The following is a 25,494-nucleotide window of genomic DNA, read 5'->3' on the forward strand; positions in this document are numbered from 1 at the left end:
AGCCTAGCAGAAAGGAGAGGTAAAAACGTGGAGTTCAAAGGAGAGAGGCAGAGACCCAGAGACACCGGAGCAGAGGCCCCTGCAGGGTGAAGAGCTGACATAAAAGCCCCCAGGGGGGGAAAGTGAAAACAGAGGGGCAGCTGGCCCTCAGGGGCAGAAATGGGCAGGGACCCAAAAGAGAAGAAAGCAAAAAAATGACAAAAAGGACGGAGAGAGAAGAAAGCAGCAAAATAAACAAAGACAGAGAGGTGATGGAAAGAGACTGGGCAAGGAAGGCACAGGAAAACAGAGGAAAAGAAAGGAGGGAGAAAAAAGAAAAGGGGGAGGGGGAGGAGGAAGGCAGATTTCCTACCTAAGAGAAAATCCCCACGGTGCTGGGCCCCAGAAAACCCCCAGACCAGGCCACTCCTCCCTCCTTCTCCCCCTGACCACCCCCTCCCCCTCTGCCTGCCCGGCCCGGCTCCGTTGGTTTCCCTGCGGTCGGTTTATTTTTAAAAACGCCGACGCCGTCCCCCCCGCCCGGCCCTCACACTGTGGCCACAGGGGCCTCAGCCAAGCCCAGGGACCCCACCCAGCCGTGGGGAGGGAAGGAGGGGTGAAAGAAGGCCAGCAGCCCCAGGCCAACAGGAGACCCCAGCACTGGGGAGCGGAGGCCCCCAGGGCCCCTGAGGGCAGGGAAGGGGGAGCAAGGCACCAGACCACTCAGACGGTTCTGGAGCTCCTGGAGGCCAAGAGCTAGGCACCTGGCTAAGTCTCACCACAGCCTCGGTTTCCTTCTCTTGCTGCTTGGGCTCTTCTGAGAACTGGGGAGAGGGTCCTGATTAAAGATTCTAAATACTTGTCCACGACCTCACACCGGGGGCCCAGGAGCCCACCTTCCAGTTGCTTTTCCTCTCACTTCCACCCACCATCCATTGAAAACAATGACAACCACAACAAAACAGCCTTCAAGTACTGAAGGGAGAGTCTGTGGAGAAGGAACTAGATAAGGAGCTGTCCCAGCTCTCTCACTCACACAGGGAGGAGAGCCCCCTCTTTCCACTGACCTCCTACGGGAATGTTCACTGGACATCCGAGCATTGACTGGCCATAGGTTCTGGGCACCCAAGGTCCCAGTTTCCACTTCTCCACTCTCCGCCTCCTCCCAAGTTGTTTAGCTTTCCCACCTTCCAAGTGTCCATCCCCACCTAGCCCCCCACCCCCATTTCTCCCTCCACCCTGTTCCTCTGCATCTCACTCAGCCCAGGTGAGCCTTCCATCAAGCTCCCCTCTCTGAAATCCCAAGTTCTTCCCAGTGCCAAAGAGGACTTCCGGATGGGGGTGGGAGAAGAAGGTTGAGGGCCCAGGCGCCCCCCAGAACAGGTGAAAGAGACAGAGGCTAGAAGCCTTGGTGTTGGGGGCATCTCCAGCTCACGGGGAGCGAGGGACATGAAAGCCCAGTTTCCAGGACACACTGCTCTTTGCCAAGTGCTACCCCAATCCCGTGTCTTTCCAACAGGCCTTTGGCCCAGCTGCTCCTGCAGGCACCAGTGCCACGCTGGCAACTCTGACATGAAGCCCACGCCCACTGACACTGCCCCTGCCTTGGGTGGACCCAGGATTTCCATGCACCTTAGTCCTCCAGCTTCCTCAAGACCAACCCCAGTGTTTCAATGATACGGTTCAACTGAGAGTGTCCTGGGGGTGAGCGATCTGCCTCCTTGCAGCAGGGGGTAGAGCACAGCACCTGAGGCCCCCTGACTGGGTTATGGTGTCCACCCCATTGCCTTGCATGCCATTCCCTCAGACTCAGTCACAGACTCGCTATCCACCAGACTTACACACACCATTCCCCACTTGGACTAACAGACACTCAGGTGCCCCAGCTTATACACACACATCCCTGTGCGCTCACAAAGCCAGCCACACGTGTGGGTGTGCTGCTTTACATTCTGACACTTACATGCAGGCCAGTGAACACAGGTGTTAAAAGACTCCCAGTTCATCTCACACACACCTCTCCTGCAGGCTGCATGAGTCGGCTTCCTGTTTGGCCCATCACCCCTTGGACCTGAGCTAGTGCACCGGGAGCAGAGATGGGGCCTTCAGAGGGGCCCAAGAATACAGAAGGTCAAGGCTACTGCTGGGAGTTGATCTTTGGGGAGGGCTCTCTGGTCTCAAATTCCTGCGGAGGGACCCAGAAAGCAGAGGTGGTGACAGAGACACAGAGCCAAAGACCCAGAAGCTAGGAGAACTCAGGACATTCAAACAGGCTCTGAGTGACCCTGAGTCCCCCTTTCCAACTATGTGCCAGGAGTCTCCCAGAAGCCCTGGCAGAGTCAGACATTTCTCAAGCCCCCAACCCCTGACCCCCATGGTACCCTAGTTCCCTCCATCCCCAGTGCCAGAGGCAAGGGATGCCGGGGTCCCGGCCTGGAGGGGAAGTGGCTCAGTCCGCCCTGGAGCCTCCCACTCCCAAAATAGAGCTGAGTTTGTCTTTGGCTGAAAGCTAAATATTTGTGAGCCGGGCAGGCGGCCTCAGACCCTGGCCCTCCTCCTTGGTTGCCTCTCAGGCCTGGGCCCAGTTCCTCTGGTCAGCCCCCCACATGCAGGGACTGCCCTCTCCCTTCTCTCATTGCCCACCTCCTCTCCTACGAGCCCAGAAGCCCAGCCCCCTCCCCACCTACAAACCAGACAGGACACTGCCTAGGCTAAGAGTCCCGAGAGCCAGGACCCCCAAGGAACCGTGTACTCACTGCTACTCTGTGCCCACTCAGCCAGTCCTCTGGCCTTCTTTCTCTCCCCCATCTGCTACCAGCTTATCTCTCTCCCACTCCTCTCTCCTCACCCCCCTACTCCTTTCTCCATCCCTTTTCCACTCCTCAGAGTTGGTGTGCTTGGCTGACCTTAGGGGTCCATGCCTTCTTCTAAGCTAATCCCCTCTCATCCTCCTTTGACTGTCCTCTGACCCCTGGGCCTGCTCTCTCCTCCCTTCTCCTGCCCCCTGCTTCCCCCTCCTCTGACCCCTGGAAGTGACAAGCACCACAGCAACTGTCTGTGTGAGTTGGGAGGTGGGAAGTGGACAGGGATTAGGGACCATTAAGATCATGGCTGGTGTCCTAGGGGACGGAGGGGGCAGTTACCTCAAGCAGGGAGGACGCCATCCTGAGGCTGGGGAACGGGTCCCAAGGAGCCAGGCAGATGGAGAGAGCTGAGCCGGAGACAGAGGGAGAGGGAGAGGGAGGGAGAATGGGAGAATGGGAGAGAAGAGATCTAAAGTTAGAAGGGACTGGGGGGTAGGGGCTGGGGGGTGCTGCTCTCTGTCTGTAGGGATCCACCCTCTAATTACAGCTTTCCCAGCGGAGAAGTCTCCGGATCCAATGAGCAGGGCGAGAGAGGGAGGCAGAGGGTCCAAATTTCCTGCTCCAGTTGCTGAGCTCCCCAAAGAAGGGATCTGGGCGGGAGAGGAGAAACGGGGCTCCCAGAGAAGGGCCGGAAGCAGGAGCGGGTAGGGACAGGGCAAGTTGTCAGGGCGTGCTGGGGGGCGCTGAGGGCAAAACGGAGGGACGGTGGGCCCAGGTGTCCCACACCCTGCCCCCAGCGATCCCATCAGCATCTGTGGGAACCCCTCCCAGACAGAGCTCCCCAGTGTCCTGTACCTGGGGGATCTGGGGCTGGGTGTCCTGGGTCTCTCCTCCCTGGAGGTCTGGCACTGGGAATGCTGGCAAGGGGTCGCCTGAGGGTCCTGGGAGGGCTTCGCTCCTCTCCTAGGCCAGCTCCACTCCTGTTCCCACTCAGGCTCTGATCCTAGAATCCTACTCTGACTCCAGAGTCCTGGCTGCTGGTCGGCGGGTGGCGACGGCTGCTCCTGCTGCTTCTGCTGCTTCTGCTGCTGCTGCCGCCGCTGCTGCCGCTGAGGGAAGGAACAGGAGGGAAAAGGAACAAACCCCAAACCACTAATTAGAGATCCAGGGGGGGGGATGGGGGATTGGGGACGACACTCACACAGAGAGGCTGGAGCACACTGACACACACGCTCATGGACAAACACAGGATGATACGTGTGCACGTCCACACGCACAGTGCTATCCACACGGGCACAGCCACCGTCATGAATGAACAGAGACAAACTCACACACAGATGATCACAGTGACATGGCTGGAGGCACACAAGCCACACACACACCCGAGCTGACCACAGAGATGCTTGCTTCCCCAGTCACCCACCTCGAGATCAGGAGTGCAGTGTGTACGTGTGTTGTGAAAGCCAGGAGGGGGAGTGTGCTCTGGGGTGGAGGCTTCTGCTGCCCAGGCTTTCAGGGTCACTGAGGTAGGTTCCAGAGCAAGGCCTGGAGGGGGGTGGGGTGGGGAGAGTTTGGCACAGGTTTGGGGGTCGCCAATCTTCCTCCCAACGCCTGAGTTTCACTCTTGGGAAGTGGCACCTAGGCCTGCCTCACTTTGTGGGGCAGAAGCTAGATCTTCTGGTTCTGAGAAAATTTAAGGCAGGCAGGAGTGAGGGTAAGGGCAGGAGGTCACTGGGTCAACTCATCCAAGCCTGAGCCTAGCCTCTTTGGATTAACCCCCCACCCACCCAAAGGGAGGCCCTAGCCTCCATTGCTCCTTGCCAGTTACCATCCCTAGGCCCTTCTTGGCCACACATCAAATCTCCATCCTTTGATGGAGTGATCAAAGTGATCACTCATGATCTTCTCATGAGTGATCATGCTTTCCAGGAGGGAGTGCCTGGTTCCCTTTCTCATTGTCATGCATCAGTTCCCTCTGCAGCAGGAAGAATTGAAGTTAGAGCTTAGGCAGGACTTCCCAACTTTGACTTCTCATCAAAATGGGGAAGAAAAGAAAGTCAACCAGTTGGAAGAGGGAAATTCAAAAAGTCTATTAACTGAAACCTGGGCCCTAAGGTAAGTTTATGGGAGAGAGAGGACTGGGCAGCCAAGTGGTAGAGCCAGCATCTCTCCCACGGAGGCGCCCAGCCAGCTGGGGTTGTTTTGCAACTTATTCCCCAACACACCCCTCTCCCGCTCTCGGCCCTGCCCATCAGAGGAATGGAGCCTGGTCCTTCCCCCGCTTCCCTCACTCGCCAACCAGTCCCCTCACTTTCTCTTCCTGGGTGCCCACTTCAGGGCTCCTTTTACTCTCCCAGCTCAGTTCCTCAAGGCAAAGGTGGAGAGGGGGCAGGAGCAGCTGGAAGTCCAGGGAGGGTTAACTGCAGTTTAACCAGCAGGCAGGATCAAAGTTCAGGGGAGGAGGGGGTCGGGCGTTGGGGGGAGAAGTTCGGGATTCCAGCCCCATGATTTGATTTCCCCCAAGGAAGCCTATGGGCCCAACTTTTGAGGAGAGAGTTAGGGAACCAGGGTGACTGGCAGACACTAGTCTCCCAGGAAAAGAAGCAAAAGAAGAAACACAGAAAGACTGAGGGGCACACAGAGCAAATGAAACAATCCAAGAAAATCAGAAGAGAAGCGAGGGATATAACAGGGAGAGAAGAGAGGAAAACAGAAGACCAGTATGTGGCTTAAAAAAAACAGAGAGCAGAAAAAAGGAAAAGAAATAGGCCCAGAGGAACAAAGATGAGGAGACAATGGCTTCAGAAGGACAGGACAGGGAAAATAGCCGGACGCCTGGCCAGGTCCAGCGGAGGCAGAGGGTCAAAGCGGCCAGGCAGGTGGGCAGGGATGGAGTATAAATAGTGCATAATTGTGTCCGATGATTACACGGGCCACCCCACCCGTCTGCCCAAGAGGAAGTGCCCGTGGTGGGGTGTCCCATGATCTCGCAGTCTCCCCCTGGTGGGGGGTGCTTCTGAGCCTGAGGTGTCAGATGGATTTCTGGGCGCCCACACAAGCCGGCTCAGAAGTTGGGGAGGAAAAGGGGAAGCTTTGGAGGAATTACTGCACCGCCAGCGGAAAGCCAGACGCTTTCAGATCAGGCAGGCAACTGAGGCAGAGGAGCAAAGTCTAGACTCCATAGAAGAGATGGCAGGTGAGAGAGGGGTTGGGGAGGAAAGGAAGAAACTGAAGGGGAAAAGGAGGTAGGTTGAAAGGAGGTGGGGGGTTGAGGAGTGGAGATGGGGGCAGGGAGGTCAGCCTTCTCCACTTCCTTTGGGGATCTGGATCCCTAATCCTACCTGGAAAGGAGCAGGAGTGCGAGGGAAGGACAAGGAAGGAGCAGGGTCCCCAGCAAGATGTGAGCCAGGGCCCCTGATGTGCCAACCCCAGTAGGAGAGTCCCTGGACCCAGCGCCCCCTCCCAAAGGTCTGCGCCAAAGCCAGGCAGAGGGGCTGCCTGAAGCCCCCAGCTGCCTCCCTCAGGACCCTGGGTTCTGACTTATTCCACACCCTTGTTTAAGATAGTCCTGCAGCCCAGCTGAGGCCCTGCTATTCCTGGGCCCAGACCCCCGTCCCCTTCCCAGTGCCCCCAGAGGCTGGGGTCAACAACTGGGAGCCCTGACCAAGGACCTGCCTCCACCCTCGCAGGCCTCCCTCAGCCCAGCCTCCCAGGGGGTGGGGCAGCCAGGCAGAGGCGCCATGTGGCAGGGGCGGGTAGAGGCTGCGGCTCTGGTCCTTCCAGTATAAACCCCCTAGGCATCTGGTTTCTATCCACCACCCCCCACCACCCTGGGGGCCCCTCAGCCTCCGCCCATGGCCACCCAGACGCTGAGCTCCAGAGATGGACGCCCCTTAAGGAAGGGGTGGGATGGTGCCTTTCTGATCTTTCAACCCCAGGACTGGGCTGAACCACAGGGACCGCTCCCTTCCCTCCCTCCCTCCCCTAGAAGAATCGGGGTGGGATTTCTAGGTTAGAGGGGGTTGAATCTGGAACCTGCCTCAGTTCTCTTTAGCTGTTTTTGGAAAGGTCAGTGAGGGTGGAGAGAGAGTGAATACTGGGGAGAGTGGGAGACGTCTACCTCCCTTCTCCTCAGGGAAGCCGCCTCCTTCCACCCCACTGCCCTCCGCCCACCATCCTAGGCTGGGCTTCCTCTTAGAGCCCCAATCCAAAGGGACTCATAACTCTTCCTTTGTTTTTATGAGTTTGGCTACCCTAGAGAGAGTCACCAGCAAACAGCGAACAAAGCGCTGAGATACAGATTGACACGTTCTCTAATACATACCTAATGAGTGACACACTTTCAGATACACTCTTGTACACACGCTGAATTATGAACATACATACACTCTGCAGGCATCCACACTGACACACACGGATATAAATACATACGTTATACAGATGATGCTTACACCAAGACACTGACCCTAACCTCCAATCACAAAAATGCACACACCAGGACACATACATGCAGATGGACTCACAGTTAGCTACAATACCCCTGCAGGGACTCACACAGACTCACATCAATACATACATTTACATACATGGCAAATATCACAGACATACACACAAGTCTAACATCACAAGCTTACAGCTCTAGAAATCCCGGAGGTCTCCTAGAGGGGATTTAGGAACTCCTTCCTACAAGAATCTGGGCATAAGGATGATGTGACAGGCAATGCCAGTGCTACAAATTGTTGCCTGCAATTCCTACTAGTGTAGTGTACCTTTGGGGACTCGCTGATCTTTCATTCTCCATATCCACCAGAGTTCAGAGACCCAGATGGTCCTAGCAAACTCCCTGGCCCTGGGGAACCCCGGCATCCCCACCCCCACCCAGACCCCCCCTGCTCTGCGGCCCCGCTGACTCATCTCTCCCTCTGTGGAGCTCCCCAACCACAGGGGCCTGGAAGAGAAGCTTGGAAAGTTGCGCTCATGTCCCGGGCCCCTGGTCTGGCCACTACCCCCCCATGCACCCAGGCCCAACCCTTGTCTCCAGTGGAGACACTAGTGACAGAGAACACAGAGGGGACAGTAAAGAAGAAGGCACCCAGAGTCAGGGAAACAGAAAGACAAAGGGAGAGACACAGGGGGAAACAGAGATGGTGGGACTACAGATAAGAGACCTTGAGGGACAGCTGCGAATCTGAGAGGGTCCTCCAAAAGTAACAGGGCTGGTGACCAGGGAAACTTGCTCCTTGGGTGGGGGGAAGATCCACTCATGACCTTGGGATTTGGACACTGCCCGGTGCCTTGACATTCTGAGACTAGGCTCAGGGAGCTTGGGGAAGAGAATCCCATTCTGGGAGGCAAAGCTGAGGACACAGGGAAGAAAGGAAGCTTTTAGGAGGCCAGCAACCTCTGTATAGGACAGCTTGAAAAAGGAGCTCCCCACCCTAATGCTCACATAAGCACATTTACATATGTGTGATACCTCAGCTCCCTCCCTCTCTGCTGCGTCTCCCCTTCGCCTCTTCCAGTGCCTGGCCTAAAAGGCAGGACTCCTGGTGCTGGCCCTGGTTCCCCTCTGCTCTGAGCCTCAGTCTCCTTAGTTGACATTTGAGCCCTGAGATAATATAGCAGTTCCAGTGGAGGCAGATCAAGAATCAGAAAAAGTGCTCTGGGAGGGGGAGGAAGAAGCAAGGATGGCCGGGGACAAAGAGGGAAATGGAGGGAAGGGTAACACTGAGAGGCCTGATCCTGGAACAGAGGAACCTGCACTGGGTAGGCGTTTCAAAAGGATCAGCATGGAATTAAGACTCTGGTCATCTCGGTCATCTCCAGCAAGTGCCTCTTTGTAAGAATGATACCCTGGAATCTGATGCATGAAATATATTACTGTCTTTAAACAAAGAGAACTTGGGGTGTTAGAGTCCTCATCACATTTTCTATCCTTAGCAATGAGGCTAAACAACCCAAGGCAACGGTCCTTCAAAATCTTAGATATACTCCGCCCCAATCCCCTGATTTCTCTGACCTGCTTAGATTCTTCTTAGGAGAACAGTTTCTTAAGATGTAGACTAGACCCGAGGAACATTCTTTCATTCAACAAATGCTCAGCAAGCACCTACTTTGTGCCACGCATGCAGGGCTAGGCTCAGGCTTGCAACCACGAACAATACAGACCCAGTCCTTTGCCTCACAAACCAGCAACCAACGTAGAGTGGAAAGTATCTTAAGAGAGTAAGTACTAGATGTTACTGGAGACAAAAAAATGAATCTAAGCCAGTGTTGGGAGAATCAAGGAAGGCTTCCTGGAAGCAGGGATGACTAGGTAAAGAAACTGAAGGATGAATAGGAGTCAGCCAGGTGAAGAGAGGAAGAGTGTTACATGCAGGGGGAAGAGTGTATGCAAAGGCCCAGAGGTCTGAGGGATTAATGACATTTTAAGGTGCTGAGAGTTGAGTGTGACTAGAGCACAGACAGTAGGGGCTGATGGAGAAAGTCTGATCAGCAGTGCAAGGAATCTGAACTAGATGCTCAGGGCAACATATGGGAATATTTGTATTTCAGAAAGATGACCCTGGCTGCATAGAAGAGAATGGAATAGGGACTTAGAGCCTGGCAGTTCTGGGCAAATCAGCTGTTTACTATGGTGTAAGGTTGGGCAAGCTGTTTAACCTTTGATGCCTTGGATTCTTCTTCTTTAGAATGGGGAAACATAATACAGCAACCTCCCAGGGTTGTTATAAGGATTAGGAATAATACATGTGGAACTCTTACCACAGGGTTTGGCACTTAGTAGTTGTTCCATAAATGGTGCCTAATAGTATTGTCAGAGTTTGGAGGAGGGTAAAATCAGAGGCAAGACCAGTTTACAGTGGCAACCCAGGCAAGAGGTGAGAAGGTGTGGCCTGTAGCAGCAAAGGGGATGAGGAAAAGTCAATGGAAAGGTGATATATAGGAGGTGGTATAGACAAGCCTTGGTGACTGATTGGATGTGAGAAGTGAGGGAGACCAAGCAGTCAAGGATGACTTCTCTTGATAAGTGTGTTGGTGTGGGCACGAGCACACAGGACGTACGGGCATGTGAGAGGTATCTATTCAGTTCTGAAAATGGCCCCTTGACAGCCAGCTGCTGGGTCTGGTCATCAGAGTGAAGCGCCATGCTGCATTTGAGGACCTGGCCTCCAGCCTCCCAGGAGAACCCCCAACACACACACTCTGCCTTAACCCCCTTTAACTATTTCCTTTTCCCTTCTTCACCCATCCCTCCCTCCCTCCCCTCCCCTCCCACGCCCCCTTCTCCTCTCCTACGAAGGAACTCTCTGTAAGTTCGAAGTCTGCACAGGCCATGATTCTCCATCCTTCCTTTTTCCTCTGCCCGGGTTAATGAGAGTCCTGGGGGCTCAGCCACCGCCATTCCTCCCCACACACCCTCAGTCGGACGCTCCCCGCTGGATCCCAAAGCAATCACTGCTTGACTTTCTAGGCGGGGAGGTTTGAGGCCGGGCGAGCGGTAAAGCTAAGGCAAGACTGGCGCTCTCAGACCTAGCTCCAGCTGTTGCGCGGATGGGTGCCCCGGGACCAGCAGATCGCGAGGTCTGGGGCCTCTCCAGCCGCCTCACGCAGTCTGGACTGGGCTCGGGGCGGCCGGAGACGTCGCCTCCCAGCCGTGCCTCAGTGTCCCCGCGCGCGGCCGGGAGGCGGAGGGGCGGGCCGGCCGGGGGGCAGGGGGCGGGGCGCGGGCGGGGTCGGCCGGGCCGGGCGCCCGGGCAGGAGGCAGCTGCATATCTGCGGTCCCGACCACAATTGCTGGGAGTCGCGTCCCGGAGACTGGCGGCGCTGACTCTGCCCGCTGCGGCCGCCGCGCCGATTAGAGCCCGAGAGAGAGCGCCAACCGGGGGGAGGGGGGAGGAGGCGGCGGCGGGGAGCTGTGTGCCCCTTTCCTCTCCGCCCCAGCCAGTGCCCCCCAGCGGCCCCGCCCAGTCCTTTCTCCACCGCCTGAACCTAGGGTGGGAGTTCTGCCTCCTCAGCCCAGGCGTCCTCCTCTGGGCCCGAGGTCCCCAAGGCGCTAACATCCCGTTGACCCCAGGCTGCCAGCCTCTCGTGCTCTTTCTCTTCCTCATCCACCCAAAGAGGAGTCTGAATCTCAGGACTCCCCCATTCCTCAACCCCCCGCTCCCCACAAGCACTCTCTAGGCAAAAATAGTTCCAAGCAAAGAAGGGGTCACTCGAGAGGACAGGCATTCAGGGACCAGAGCACCCCCTGCTGGCTGGCCCGAAGCCCCACGCCCCTCCCCCTCCAGCTGTGACCTCCAGCTGTGGTGGTTGGGAAGAGCTGGCCTCTTTGATCTAGGAGCGTGGCCACCCCCTCCAGGCGCCCCATTAACCTCCATTATCCCAATTAGGCAGCCCTCCCAGTCCTGGATCCAAGCTTCAAAGCCCCCTCAGTGGGGAGAAGGGGCTGAATCCTATGCCCCCTCCTTCCCCACCCCATCAAGCCACACCACTTTCAGACAAGACCCAGGTGTCCTGGTCCCCAGCTTGGGTACGTGCTAGCAGGGCCAGAAAAGGGATCTCCAGGGACCACCCAGATCCCAATCCTTAAACTTCACTAGAAAGAGACAAGAAAGGGAACCCTCTCCTCTCGCTGGCTCTCAGTTTTCCTGCATTAAAGGATTTAGGTAGCAGCATCCAGGTTCCTGGCTGACCTGAGCTTCCCATCAGTTTATCCTGCTTTATCCAATGGAGAGGGGAGCCAAGAGCCACCCCCTCCTCCCTTAATCCTATCTCAACACTCTCCCCCTCCCTCCTGGAACAATTTCCGCTGGGGGAGCCTGAGCAGGGCCCAGCACAGTGGCCGCTTCCTGGAACATTTTCCTGTATCCGAAACCGCGGCTCCCTCCCCAGGGACCCGTTGATCAAGGCCAGATGGGACCAGGGATGGGGGAGGAGGAGAGGGAGCCAGGCTCTCACCATCACCCCCTCCCAACACACATGCACACCACAGGGAGCCCCTGCCCTGACACACAAAGGCACACACCACATGCCACAGTCACACACCCATGGGTATTCATGGCGACACTGACAACCACGAGGGCCAAGTCTTAGAAGGAGACATACATTAAGTCAAATAAGTACATTCAGCACACACGTGGATGATCACACTCTCTCTCTCCTCAGTCCCTTACTCCTTTAAAGTCTCCTTGGGCCTTGGGCCTTCCTTGCCAGCTAAGGAGACCTTAGGAATCCAAGAATATGGGGTAGGAGAGCAGGCAGGCCTTACTTAACAGAGGTGAGGGGACAGACCGGGACATCTAGGGCTGCCTGTGCCCTGCCAGGCAGCACCCACAACCCCATTCCATTTCTGGATGGTTCTCAGGCCTGACCCCTCTTTCCAGGGTCTTGAGAACTGGAGTAGAGGAAGACTGCAATGCTCCCCCTCAGTGCTACCCTCAGAGCACTTTCTAGCTACTTCCAAATTCCTGCAGAAGAAGCATATGGTGTCCAGTGGACTCAGTCATGGCAGTCAAGAGACAAAGAGAGGGCAAGAATGTGCAGCTCCAGGAGCCTGGGGACCTGGGGATCTGTGGCTCATTGGTGACAGCCCACCCTCCACCCCCCACCTCTGCTCCCCCTTGATCCCTTCTATCTCAGCCAGATTGAGAAGAAGAGCATGGGAATTGTACCCCCAGCTCGGCTCTTTTATTTTTTCTTATTAAAGTATAGTTGATGTACAATATTATGTAAGCTACAGGTGTACAATATAGTGATTCACAATTTTTGAAGGTTATAGTCCATTTATAGTCATTATAAAATATTGGTTATATTCCCAATATATCCTTATAGCTTATTTTATACATAATAGTTTGTACCTCTTAATCCCTTACTCCTATATTGCCCCTCCCCCCTTCCCTCTCCCCACCAGTAACCACTAGTGAGTCTGTTTCTTTTTTGTTATATTCAATTCAGCTTATTCTTTAGCCTTATGCTCTTCTGCCCACTGCCTTTCCAGTTCAGGGGCCTAATTCTTACATCCTGCGTGTTTGTCTTTTGCTGGGAAAGGTACAGATTTGGGCATGGATACAAAATGGGACAGAGCATTGAAAAAGTGGAGGATGGAGATACACAGTCTGCTGTTTTCTGGAACATCTCACTGGTTTAAGGGAAATATCTGAAGTTGTAAAGTTCTGAAAACTCTAGGATGTAAGGTCACCGTGGAGGGATGAGGAAATGTGATAATCATAGGAACAACCAAAGCTAATCAGCCTGGCCAAAAGTCATTATGTTCTTTTCACAGTCGTGTGGCCTAGTTAGAAGGCATATCCTCCTCTTTCTCAGGCTCACCTGAGGAGGGGATGCCTCAAACCATCTTTATTCACTTGTTTAATGGTTTACCTCTCCACTATCTAGAAGTCCTCTTTTGGTATAACTACCATCTTCCATCTACCTTTTTAGCCTGCAACTTCTTTTTCTAGCTCCAGTGTAAAAGCTTACTAATCAATTTAGTAATGAATAGGATTTACTGAGTGGACCCTTAGGTGAAATATTATACAGAAAATGCTACATAGGACCCTCAGTGCTTGCCCTTTAGGATCTTAACAACCTGGGTAGGGCAAAAAAAAAAAAAACAAAAAAAAACCCAAGGACCATATTTGAAAGCATAGATGACCCACTTTACCTCTCATTGCGTCCGTTTCCTCATCTGAAAATAAACGAATTTGGCTACATCTAATTGAGAACCACTGACTTCAGTGAGTGCTAAGGCTCCTCTCTGATTCATCTCAGGAATGCTAGAATAGGTCTTTAATAATGGAAGTCATGAATAAAGAGCATGTTAATATGTTAAACAATAAAAGTCACATCACCAATTTAATAGACGCTAAGAAGACATTTGACAAAATTGAAAATGGCAATTCTTGGGACTTCCCTGGTGGCACAGTGGTTAAGAGTCCGCCTGCCAATGCAGGGGACATGGGCTCGAGCCCTGGTCCGGGAAGATCCCACATGCTGCGGAGCAACTAAGCCCGTGCGCCACAACTACTGAGCCTGTGCTCTAGATCCTGCGAGCCACAACTCCTGAGTCCGCGTACCACAACTACTGAAGCCTGCGCACTCTAGGGCCCATGCTCCACAACAAGAGAAGCCATCGCAGTGAGAAGCCCAAGCACCGCAATGAAGAATAGCCCCTGCTCGCCGCAACTAAATAAAGCCCGCACAGCACAAAGACCCAATGTAGCCATAAATAAATAAATATTAAAAAAACAAAAAGAACCCCAAAAATATGGCTACTCTTAATTTTTTATTTTATTTATTTATTTATTTATTTATTTTGCCATGTGGCATGTGGGATCCTAGTTCCCAGACCAGGGGTCCAACCTGCACCCCCTGCAGTGGAAGCATGGAGTCTTAACCACTGGACCACCAGGGAAGTCCCAAAATGGCTATTCTTGGGTTTTTTTTTTTAAATATTTATTTATTTATTTATTGGTTGTGTTGGGTGTTAGTTGTGGCAGGCGGGCTCCTTAGTTGCAGCTCGTAGGCTCCTTAGGTGTGGCATGTGAACTCTTAGTTGTGGCATGCATGTTGGATCTAGTTCCCTGACCAGGGATCAAACCTGGGGCCTTTGCATTGGGAGCATGGAGTCTTGTCCACTGTGCCACCAGGGAAGGCCCCAAAATGGCTATTCTTTTTTTTTTTAATTTATTTATTTTATGTATTTATTTTTGGCTGCGTTGGGTCTTCGTTGCTGTATGCGGGCTTTCTCTAGTTGCAGTGAGAGGGGGCTACTCTTCATTGTGGCACGTGGGCTCAGTAGTTGTGGCTCGTGGGCTCTAGAGTTCAGGCTCAGTAGTTGTGGCGCACAGGCTTAGTTGCTCCGCAGCATGTGGGATCTTTCCAGACCAGGGCTCGAACCCGTGTCCCCTGCATTGGCAGGCGGATTCTTAACCACTGCGCCACAGGAAGTCCCCCAAAATGGCTATTCTTAAAAAAAGTTTTTTAAAAGGATAAAAATAAAGATTCTCCAATAAAACTTTTTTAAAAAAGCAAAATGGTTATTCTTAATAAAACCCACTTTAAAAAAAAATAGTATTCAGCAAATGGTGGGGATTATTAGTATCTTGGTTCCTTCTAGCTCTAAAGTTCTAGGGTTTTGAGATCCTTTCTTGGAATTGAAATCAGGTTTCTTGGAGTGGGGAGGGAGGGTTCTGACTTGCAAAGAGAAAAACTAAAGATGCAGAGAGATAGGCAGGTAGGTATTAGGCACCCAGCAAGGCTGTGACAGGGACTTCCCCGGCAGTCCAGTGGTTAAGACTCCATTCTTTCACTGCAGGAGGCACGGGTTTGATCCCTGGTCGGGGAATTAAGATCCTGCATGCTGAGTGTCGAGGCACACACACACACAAAAAAGGCTGTGACAAAGTAGAGATGGTCTCCCAAGGGTCCTGACAACAGGCCAGTCAGGGATGCATTTCAGGTAAAGACAACAAGCCAATCATTGATTGTTATCTCTTATTATCTCCCAGGTTCCACAGGGTCCCAGTGAAGACAAACATGTATAAAATACAATAACCCTCCCCCTCAAGTAGTTCATAGGCTTAAATTAGGAAGATTCTCTTTTCCAAAGGGGAGTCCACGGTGTGCTACCTTGGTACCCAACAGTACCCAGTAGTGCTTAGTACACAGGGCAGCAAAGCAGAGACACTAAAATAAACAGAAAATTTGATATAATTTGTTATTTCATTTTAAAAAATAAAAGCATTAAAGTAGTCATCGTAAGAGAAGTCAGTTTTGTGTCACATCGTTACTAGCACTTATCACTTTCAGTATTGTTTCTATCTTGAAGCCCTCATGCTAGAGTTGAACACCACAATCTTTTCGGAGCTTAGGATCTTTAAGGGTCTTAACTCCATCCAGCTCAGTTCAGTGTGTTCTGCAAATGGGAAGGGATTCCAGAGAAAGAAAAAGCCTTGGAGGGAAGGGCAGTGTGCAAACAACTTCTAGACTTTTTTCAGACAAGACCTTCCCTAGATCCTCAGCTCTGAAAGAAGGGTGAGCAAGGCTGCTCAGTACCACCAGGTGGCAGGAGTGAGCTACCCAACGACTCCACCTATCACCCACTCTCCAGGGCTTGTTCCCCGGGCCAGAGTGTTGGCACCTTTTGCAGGAGACAATGCAATGGCAGACCTGCCAGTGCTGAGGTAAGGGCTGGGGTGGGAAGAATCCTCAGAGGGTTATGGTACTGATTCTGTGCCTTCCCCCAGCCTTGACTCAGAGAAGGCATGACCCCTGTCAAAGGTGTAAAAGTGTCCAGACTCGTAGGCCAGAATTCAACAAGCAAGGGTCTATTTTCTGTCCCACCCACCAGCCTACCAGCCTTTTAGGGACATTTCCTGAGCATCTACTGTGTGCCAGGTATGTGTTACAAGTGTCCATAATAGCATTTAACACGAAGTGTGCAATCTAGTGGAAGAAACCTGGTAAACAGCCATGCTCTTATGACATGGAGGCAGTTTGGAGTAGTAAAGTGCACTGTCTTGGAAGTCAGACAGACTAAGGTGTGAACTCAAGCTCCACCACTTGCTAGTTGTGCAAACTCTGTGAGCCTCAGTCTCCTTGTCTGTAAAATGGGGGTAAATTACTCTCATAGAAGACCAAAAAGATGTTAAGTAAAAATTCACTCCCAGGTGACTTCCCTGGTGACGCAGTGGTTAAGAATCTGCCTACCAATGCAGCATACGTGGGTTTGATCCCTGGTCCAGGAAGATCCCACATGACGCGGAGCAACTAAGCCCATGCGCTGCAACTACTGAGCCCACGTGCTGCAACTACTGAAGCCCATGCGCCTAGAGCCCGTGCTCCACAACAAGAGAAGCCCCCACTCACAGCAACTAGAGAAAGCCTGCGCACAGCAACGAAGATCCAACACAGCCAAAAATAAAATAAATAAATAAATTTTTAAAAAAAGAAGGGGATTTATTTAGAGAGATACACATTCCACAGACAGAATGTGGGCCATCTCAGTAGGTGAGAAGCCTGGAAATATGGCGTGGTTAGTTTTTATGGACTGGGTAATTTCTTAGGCTAATGAGTGGGAGGATTATTCCAACTATTTGGGGGAAGGGGCGTAGATTTCCAGGAACTGGGCCACGGCCCACTTTTGGCCTTTTATGGTTGGCCTCAGAACTGTCATGGCGTTGGTGGGTGTGCCATTTAGCATGCTAATGAATTACAATGAGCATATAATGAGGCTCGAGGTCTACTGGAAGTTGAATCTTCCGCCATCCTGGACCCAGTCTTTTGTCATGTCCTATGGCTATGTCATTCTTTTAAAGGTTGTGCCCTGCCCCCTTCCCTCCTGCTTCACTATGAACCAAATACTATGACTAACTTATTGACTCTTTGCACCTAGATTGAAAAAAAAATTCTATGTTCCAGGCTCTCATTTCCCCATTCAAAATCCTTCAGAAGTTCTCCATAATCTAGAAGATAAAGTCCAAGGCTCTCTGTGTGGAGAACTTACGTCCAGCAATACTTAGCTGTTTTGCCTTTACTCCCTCTCTGGAATATCCTTATAAGTCTGGTTTTCAACTCTAGCTTCATATTGGAATGACTTTATAAGCTTTAAAAATGTATAGATGCAGAGAAAGACAAATACTGTATGTTTTCACTTATACATGGAATCTAAAAAGCAAAACAAGCAAATAGAACAGAACAGAAACAGACTCACAGATACAGAGAACAAACTAGTGGTTACCAGAGGTGAAGGAGACTAAGAGGTACAAACTCTCAGTTATGAAATAAATAAGTCATAGGATTTTAATGCACAGCCCAGAGAATATAGTATGTGTAGATGTCTGAGCCTCAATCAACCCCAGAAGTACTTGATTTAATTGGACTGGAGTGGGGCCATGTATGAGTGTTTTTTAAAAGCTCTGCAGGTAGGGACTTCCCTGGTGGCACAGTGGTTAAGAATCCGCCTGCCAATGCAGGGAACACGGGTTCGAGCCCTGGTCCGGGAAGATCCCACTTGCCGCGGAGCAACTAAGCCCGTACACCACAACTACTGAGCCTGCACTCTAGAGCCCGCGAGCCACAACTACTGAGCCTGTGTGCCACAACTACTGAAGCCCGCACGCCTAGAGCCTGTGCTCCTCAACAAGAGAAGCCACAACAAAGAGTAGCCCCTGCTCGCCACAGCTAGAGAAAGCCCGCATGCAACAATGAAAACCCAACGCAGCCACAAATCAAATAAACAAATAAATAAATTTTAAAAAAAGAATAGAACTTCATTAAAAAAAAAAAAAAAGATCCACAGGTAGGTTAGGAATCATGATCTCCTGCTCAGTTCAGGCATTTCCAGGCTGGATTAGGGTCCCCTTATGTGTTTACTCTATCACTGTGCGATTTCTGTTGTCTGATTATCTGAACATTTCATCTCAGCCTAGTGGGACTGATTGAGCCTTTTATATTTTACTCTTCTGCTTCAAATCTTTTAATGGCTTCCATTACCCCCAAGATAAAATCCAGACTTCTTAATGAATCCTGCAATTCCTCCTACTCCTGGCTTACCTTTAATGCATTCATCCATTCAACCTTTATCAAGTGTCTATTATGAGCCAGGCACTCTAGTAGACAGTGGAGACAAGGAGGCAAATAAGAGCAGCATGGTCTTCTCTCTTGTGGAGTTTATAATCTGGGGGGAAGGCAAAAGTTGAATGAGTAATTACAGGGTTATACAGAACTTATGGCTGTTTCAGGAGTTGGGGAAGGAAGGTGTCCCAGAGGAGTTGAGTTAAACTGAGTCCAGAAAGGTGATTGGCAGTTAGGTGGGGGTGGAGGGAGACAGAAGTGCTCCAGGCAGAAGGAGCAGCATAAGTAGGGACAATGGCTTGGGGAAGATCATGGCATGTTGGAGGAACTGAAAACATATATGGACGAGAAGGAGGAAATGGTGGCCAAACCTGAAGACCAGATGACTCAGAGCCTTATAGGCCAAGTTAAGGTTGGGGGACTTTATCCCAAGGGTGCCATAAAGCCTTGAAAAGGTTTAAGCAGGGGAGTGTAATAAAATCAGATGAAAAAAATTTTTTTTAATATTTATTTATTTATTTTGGCTGCGCCGGGTCTTAGCTGCGGTACTCGGGATCTTCGTTGCAGCATGCGGGATTTTAGCTGCTGGCTTGCGAACTTCTTAGTTGTGGCATGCATGTGGGATCTCGTTCCCCAACCAGGGATCGAACCCAGGCCCCCTGCATTGGGAGCATGGAGTCTTACCCACTGGACCACCAGGGAAGTCCCTGAAATTTTTAAAGAAGGCTCTCAGTGGGTATACAGTGGACCAAAGACTGGAGTTAGGTGTTCCCAAATCTCATCAGCCTCTCCTTTGTAGATAATATTTTGGAGTCTTTTACTGATGGTTAAATTCATCTCCTGTGACTAGTTTGTGTTAACTAAATGATGGAAATGTGACTGTATTTACAAACTCCTGGGGATGGCAGTGGAATTCCTCACTGTCGTTGGATCATTCAGTAAACACTAAGTTACGGGCTATTTTGTGCCCGGCACAGGTCCAGGTGCTGGGGATACAAAGGTACAAAAAGAAAGATTTGATCTGTTAAAAAATAAGTTCTGACAGAGTTTTTCAAATATCAAGTATAAGAGAAAGCTTATTTTAAAAGTCTCTTAGATATTTTCAATGGCTTCTGAATTATCTGTAGGAAGCTCTGACTTACTTGTATAGAGTTTGATATATGTATCCACCATTAAATCCAAATCGTGTTTTATATCAAAATTTATGTTAAACAAAGCCAAGTTACTTGACCTTTGGTCTGTCGAAGTGTTCCTCAGGTATGCTTTGAGACACTTTCGTCCATTTTCATAGCACAGCAACAACCAGATGTGGAAAAATAATGGCAGGCTCTTCCATTCAAACTTTAACTATAACTTGTTTCTTTAACTTCATTTGATAAAGACAAAATCTACACTGAAATCCTGGTTTGGCGAGCTCACACGTTTCTCTTACAGTCTGATAATTTTCTTAACTGTCCCTTACAGATTTTTAACAGCATACTTAAAACTCCTACTATTCAAAGGTCAGTCATGAGCTTCATTGTAACGTTTTATAAAATGTATTCCTTCCTCCCACACCTCCTCAAAATTTATTTCTTCAAAGAACTGATAACTCAATACCTGACAGTTGGACCCACAGTGATAAATGTTATGTCTAAAATGACTTTAATACAATTCCAAAGTGCCATTAGCAGAGATCACACAGAGTGTAACAGGGTACTTTCAATGCTATCTTCTGGAAGAACAGTTAGGTCTCCAAGGCACAGGAGTTCAAATAGGCCATTTAAACAGGCAGATTATCAATGACTAATGTACTCAATGGGAGGTGACAACTGATTTGACTGTTTTCTTCTGTCTTTTTCCATGACAGTATCTACTGCCTCATCTTGATTTACAAGCAAAACCTAGAAAACCTACAAAAATAAGTGTTTTGTGGTTTATCTAGGAATAATACAGAAAATATTGTTGTTATTTTTGATGAAGAAAATCAGTTTTGTATAGTTTATTTCAACCTAAATAAAACGTGAATTTTGTTAAAATAAAAAAAGTTCTGCTGCATAGATAGCAATAACAAAGTTAAAAGGCAACTGACAGAAGAAAATACTTCCAATACTTTTTAAAAAGGGTTAGTATCTAGTATTTATGTATATTTAAAAATAGGGTCTTCCCTCGTGGCACAGTGGTTAAGAATCCGCCTGCCAATGCAGGGGACACGGGTTCGAGCTCCAGTCCGGGAAGATCCCACATGCCGCGGAGCAACTAAGCCTGTGTGCCATAACTACTGAGCCTGAGCTCTAGAGCCTGTGAGCCGCAACTACTGAAGCCCATGTGCCACAGCTACTGAAGACTGCGTGCCTAGAGCCGGTGCCCCGCAACAGGTGAAGCCACTGCCATGAGAAGCCCGCGCACCGCAAGGAGGAGTAGCCCCCGCTCGCCACAGCTAGACAAAGCCCGCACTCAGCAATGAAGACCCAACGCAGCCAATAAATAAATTAAATAAATCTATAAATAAAAATGTAAAATAGTACAGCAATTTTAGAAAACATTTTGGCAGTTTCTTATAAAGTTAAACATATATTTACCATAATACTACTAAGTAATAATAGGGAATAAGCTACTGATATACCCAGCAGTGTAGAAGAATCTCAAAACCAGTATGTTGAGGGAAAAAAGCTAGAGCAAAAAAAAAAGTACATACCAAATACTGTATGATTATATTTCTGAAAACACAAATCTAATTACTTTCCAGAATCAAATCTAGAATTCAGAAAGCAGGTCAAGGACTTCCCTGGTGGCACAGTGATGAAGAATCCACCTGCCTACTGATGAACCAAGTGGCAGGGCAGGAATAAAGACGTAGACATAGAGAATGGACTTGAGGACACGGTGTGCGGGGGGGGGGGGGGGAGGGGGAAGCTGGGGCGAAGTGAGAGTAGCATCGACATATATACGCAACCAAATGTAAAATAGTCAGCTAGTGGGAAGCAGCAGCGTAGCACAGGGAGATCAGCTCCGTGCTTTGTGATGACCTAGAGGGGTGGGATAGGGAGGGTGGGTGGGGAGGCTCAAGCGGGAGGGGATATGGGGATATATGTATGCATATGGCTGATTCACTTTGTTGTACAACAGAAACTAATACAGTATTGTGAAGCAATTATAATCCAGTAAAGAGGTATTAAAAAAAAAAGAATCCACCTGCCAATGCAGGGAACACGGGTTCGATCCCTGGTCCGGGAAGATCCCACATGCCGCGGAGCAACTCAGCTCGCGAGCCACAACTACTGAGCCCGCATGCCACAACTACTGAAGCCTGGGCGCCTAGAACCCGTGCTCCACGACAAGAGAAGCCACTGCAATGAGAAGCACGCGCACCACAGCGAAGAGTAGCCCCCGCTCGCTGCAGGTAGAGAAAACCTGGGCGCAGCAACAAAGACCCAAGGCAGCCAAAAAAAAAAAAAGACCCACAAAAAACTGGGAGCTGAGGTGGGGGAGGGGTTGGCATGGATTGTAGGAGGGGATGGGGCACAGGGAACTTTTTAGGGTAACGTTTTATATCTTTTTAAAAAAATTAATTTATTTTATTTATTTATTTTTGGCTGTGTTTGGTCTATCGTTGCTGCGTGTGGGCTTTCTCTAGTTGTGGCGAGCAGGGAGCAGGGGCTACTCATCCTTGCGGTGCGCGGGCTTCTCATTGCCGTGGCTTCTCTCGTGGAGCACAGGATCTAGGTGTGTGGGCTTCAGTAGTTGTGGCACGCGGGCTCAGTAGTTGTGGCTCACGGGCTCTAGAGCGCAGGCTCAGTAGTTGTGGTGTACGGGCTTAGTTGCTCCGTGGCAAGTGGGATCTTCCCGGACCAGGGCTCGAAACCGTGTTCCCTGCATTGGCAGGCGGATTCATAACCACTGTGCCACCAGGGAAGTCCGTAACGTTTTATATCTTGATTGTTGTGATAGTTACATGTGTATATATATATTTGTCTAAACTCATCAAAATGTACATTTAAAATGGGTACATTTTATTGTGTAAAAATTATACCTCACTAAAGCTGACTGCCTTTGATCTCAAAAACAAAAAAAAAGACAATGGACAGGGAGAAAATATTTGACATATTTTTAACAAAGAATTAATATCTTATACACATAAAGAGCTTAAGTCAAACGATTCAATAGAAAAATGGACAAAGGACATGAAAGGACAATTCATAGAGGACAAAATACAAATGGACACACTTGTCCTTGTAAATCTCAATTAATCAGAAAACAACAAATTTCAATAATGGAATTGTTAGATTGACAACAATTTTTTTTTTTTTTAATTTTTTGGCCTCACCGCATTCGGGATCTTAGTTCCCCGACCAGGGATCAAACCCGTGCCCCCTGCATTGGAAGCGTGGAGTCTTAACCACTGGACCACCAGGGAAGTCCCCAAAACAATTTTAAACATTGGAGAGAATTCAGGGAAACTATCACTTTCACAGTGTTGGTATTAGTGTAACTGGAAATATTTTTGGAAGATAATTTGGCAGTGTATCAAAATTTTAAATATGTATAATCTTGACTCTGCAATTCCACCTAAAAATCTATACCGATAATACTGATATGTACTTAACCATGTGTTGGGATTCCTAACATACCTCAACCATTCCACCCAGTAAATACTCTTATTTCCTCATTTTATAGATAAGGTAAGGTAAGTAAGGAAAGGAGGTTAAGTGACTTGACCAAGGTCATATAGCTAGTAGGTGACAGAGTCAGGATTTACACCTGTCTCCAGAACCTGTGCTCTTAACCACTATGCTATACAGCTCTCCACTGTCTCTTAAATGCCATACGTGGGCATAAATATATAAATACAAAGATGTTTGCTCCAGAACAGTTTGAAAAATTAAGAAAGAATGAAATAAACTAATGAAATATCTTCAGCATATTTTGTTAAGTAAAAAAAAAAGCAAGTTGTAGAATAATACTTACAATACTTAGTTACATAAAAAATACCACCAACAGAGAATATATGTGAACATAGCAAGTAAGCTTAAAAAAGCAAATGTTTTTTTCTATTTTGTTCACTGTTGTGTCTTTATTGTCACACCAGAACAGTCAGTGCCTTCCATACTCCAATATAAAATAAAAAGTTAAAAAAAAAAAAAGACCTCTGACCTAAACCAACAACAACGACAACAACAACAAAAGCAGAACAGTCAGTGCCTGGCACATAACAGACGTTGAGTAAATATCTGCTGGATGTATATAAATATATGTAAATGCATAGAAAAGGGATTGAAAAACTGCAGACCAAACTATGAACTGGTGAAGGTGGTTCCCTACCTTGGAAGAAGAGAGAATGGTGTGTGTGGGGTAGGTTAATGATGGGAGATGTGCACATACTCACTAAACTTCTGACTGTTTCAAATCTTATACAAACACAGGATGTTCATGTGTTACTTGGGTAATAAAAACAAAAACCAAGCAGATTAAAAAAAAAAAATCCTACAACAAAAGCAAAAAAGACTGACCACATTTCCATTTAATTTCTCTACAACTCTTCCAGGTGAGTAATAATATTTTCATTTTATAGATGAGGCAATTAAGGCTCAGAGAGATTAAGTAACTTGCTTCAAGTTGCACAGTTTCTAAGCCTGGATGTGAACTTTGACCTGTGGCTCCATGACCCAGGTTTACTTCTCTCCACTGTATTTATAAATGTGCAGACAAGTGCAACAAAGTGTTGAAGGCTGCAAGGTGGAAAACAGCAGAGGTTGTATCAGATTGCAACTGGGGGCACCACAGGGAGAAGTGTGGCCAATTCTATAGAGAAGGGAATATTTCTGGAAAGGATTCCAGGGATGAAGCTTGATCTAAGACTTGAAAAGTGAGTTCTTTTTTTTTTTTTTTTTTTTGGCTGCACCGTGTGGCTTGTGGGATCTTAGTTCCCCGACCAGGGATTGAACTCAGGCCCTGGGCAATGAGAGCACAGAGTCCTAACCACTGGACCACCAGGGAATTCCTGAAAAGTGAGTTCTTGAACTACTACGGGTAAGGGCACCCCAGGCATTCACCTGTATGTGTATCAGTAGGATGTCATGGAGAAAACCATTTGGTCTATTTTATGAGTGATAAGTAGTTGAGTGGGCATGGCTGGCAGCTTTGCTCTCTAGGTGAAAGGTAAATCCTGGAAAGATTTGATTTGATTTGTACCAGATGATAAGCTATGTCTTATCAGTGAGATAAGACTCCCTGGGGCCTATTTTGAAGAGGGTCAACCTGGAGACAAGGAATGCATTGTTTACAGTAACAAGTAAACAATGTTGGGTTCACCTGCCTAAGGGATGAATCTGAAAGATGTTTGCGGAATAAGACTGATGAGACTCAATGACTGATTACTGCTATGAGTGGGGATAGGCGTCTAAGAGAGAGAGTAAAAGTTTGTTGGGGAGAAAACTGGTCACAAGGTCCCTTAAAAAGGGGTCCCTTTGGGAATTCCCTGGCAGTCCAGCGGTTAGGACTCTGTGCTCTCACTGCCGAGGGCCCAGGTTCAATCCCTGGTAGGGGAAATAAGATCTCACAAGCTGCACAGCGAGGCCAAAAAAAAAGGGGGGGTGGATCCCTTGTGTATGTATCTCCTTCATTGCATGTAAGACAGGATATTATAATTAGCTGAGTATGAGTCAGCCTCCTTTACTAAGCCATGAGTTCCTTGAGGCAGGAGCGTGTCTCCTTCCTCTCATCTTTCCCAGTGCCTAGAGCCCTATCTTGCACAGAACATGTTCAACAACGAATAAAAGTGCACAGCAGAGACATTGGCTTTGGTCTGGGGTGGGAAGCAGGGAATGGTGGGGAATAAAAGTATTCTTTAATTTTTGGCCACGTGGCTTACAGGATCCCCGATCAGGGATCAAACGTGGGCCCCTGGCAGTGAAAGTGGGGAGTCTTAACCAGTGGACATACCAGGAATTCCCTGGGGGGGGGATAAATAATCACACAAGTTGGAAGCCAGGAAGTTCTCCAGCTTACTGCCTCCCTCCTCAGCCTTGGTCAGAAGCCTGCCCCAAGGGAGATTGCTCCCATTTCCCCTAAATCCTTTACTTTTCTGAGTTAGCCACATGGTGTGATAGATGCTGACTAGCTCAGACATGGGTGGCTGCAGTGTGGGGAAGAG

The 25,494-nt window shown here is 49.3% G+C and overlaps 1 protein-coding gene across 3 annotated transcripts in view; it reads right to left on the reverse strand.

The window, feature by feature from the left end:
* Positions 1-25,494, reverse strand: part of SP7 (Sp7 transcription factor) — a 34,419-nt gene that overhangs the window by 4,494 nt on the left and 4,431 nt on the right. Inside the window, exons 1-3 of one of the 3 annotated variants that reach the window (XM_068560657.1) lie at positions 4,207-4,237; positions 3,639-3,892; positions 3,123-3,190 (exon numbers count right to left, since the gene is read on the reverse strand). In XM_068560657.1, coding sequence (XP_068416758.1) covers positions 3,123-3,143 — 21 coding nt within the window. In that variant the 5' untranslated portion in view covers positions 3,144-3,190; positions 3,639-3,892; positions 4,207-4,237. Of the gene's footprint in view, positions 1-3,122; positions 3,191-3,638; positions 3,893-4,206; positions 4,238-25,494 lie in introns of those variants that run through there. The other 2 variants (XM_068560656.1, XM_068560658.1) reach the window with 2 other exon arrangements.

Source organism: Eschrichtius robustus, chromosome 13 (assembly GCF_028021215.1).
Source record: "Eschrichtius robustus isolate mEscRob2 chromosome 13, mEscRob2.pri, whole genome shotgun sequence".
Classification (NCBI taxonomy): domain Eukaryota; kingdom Metazoa; phylum Chordata; class Mammalia; order Artiodactyla; family Eschrichtiidae; genus Eschrichtius; species Eschrichtius robustus.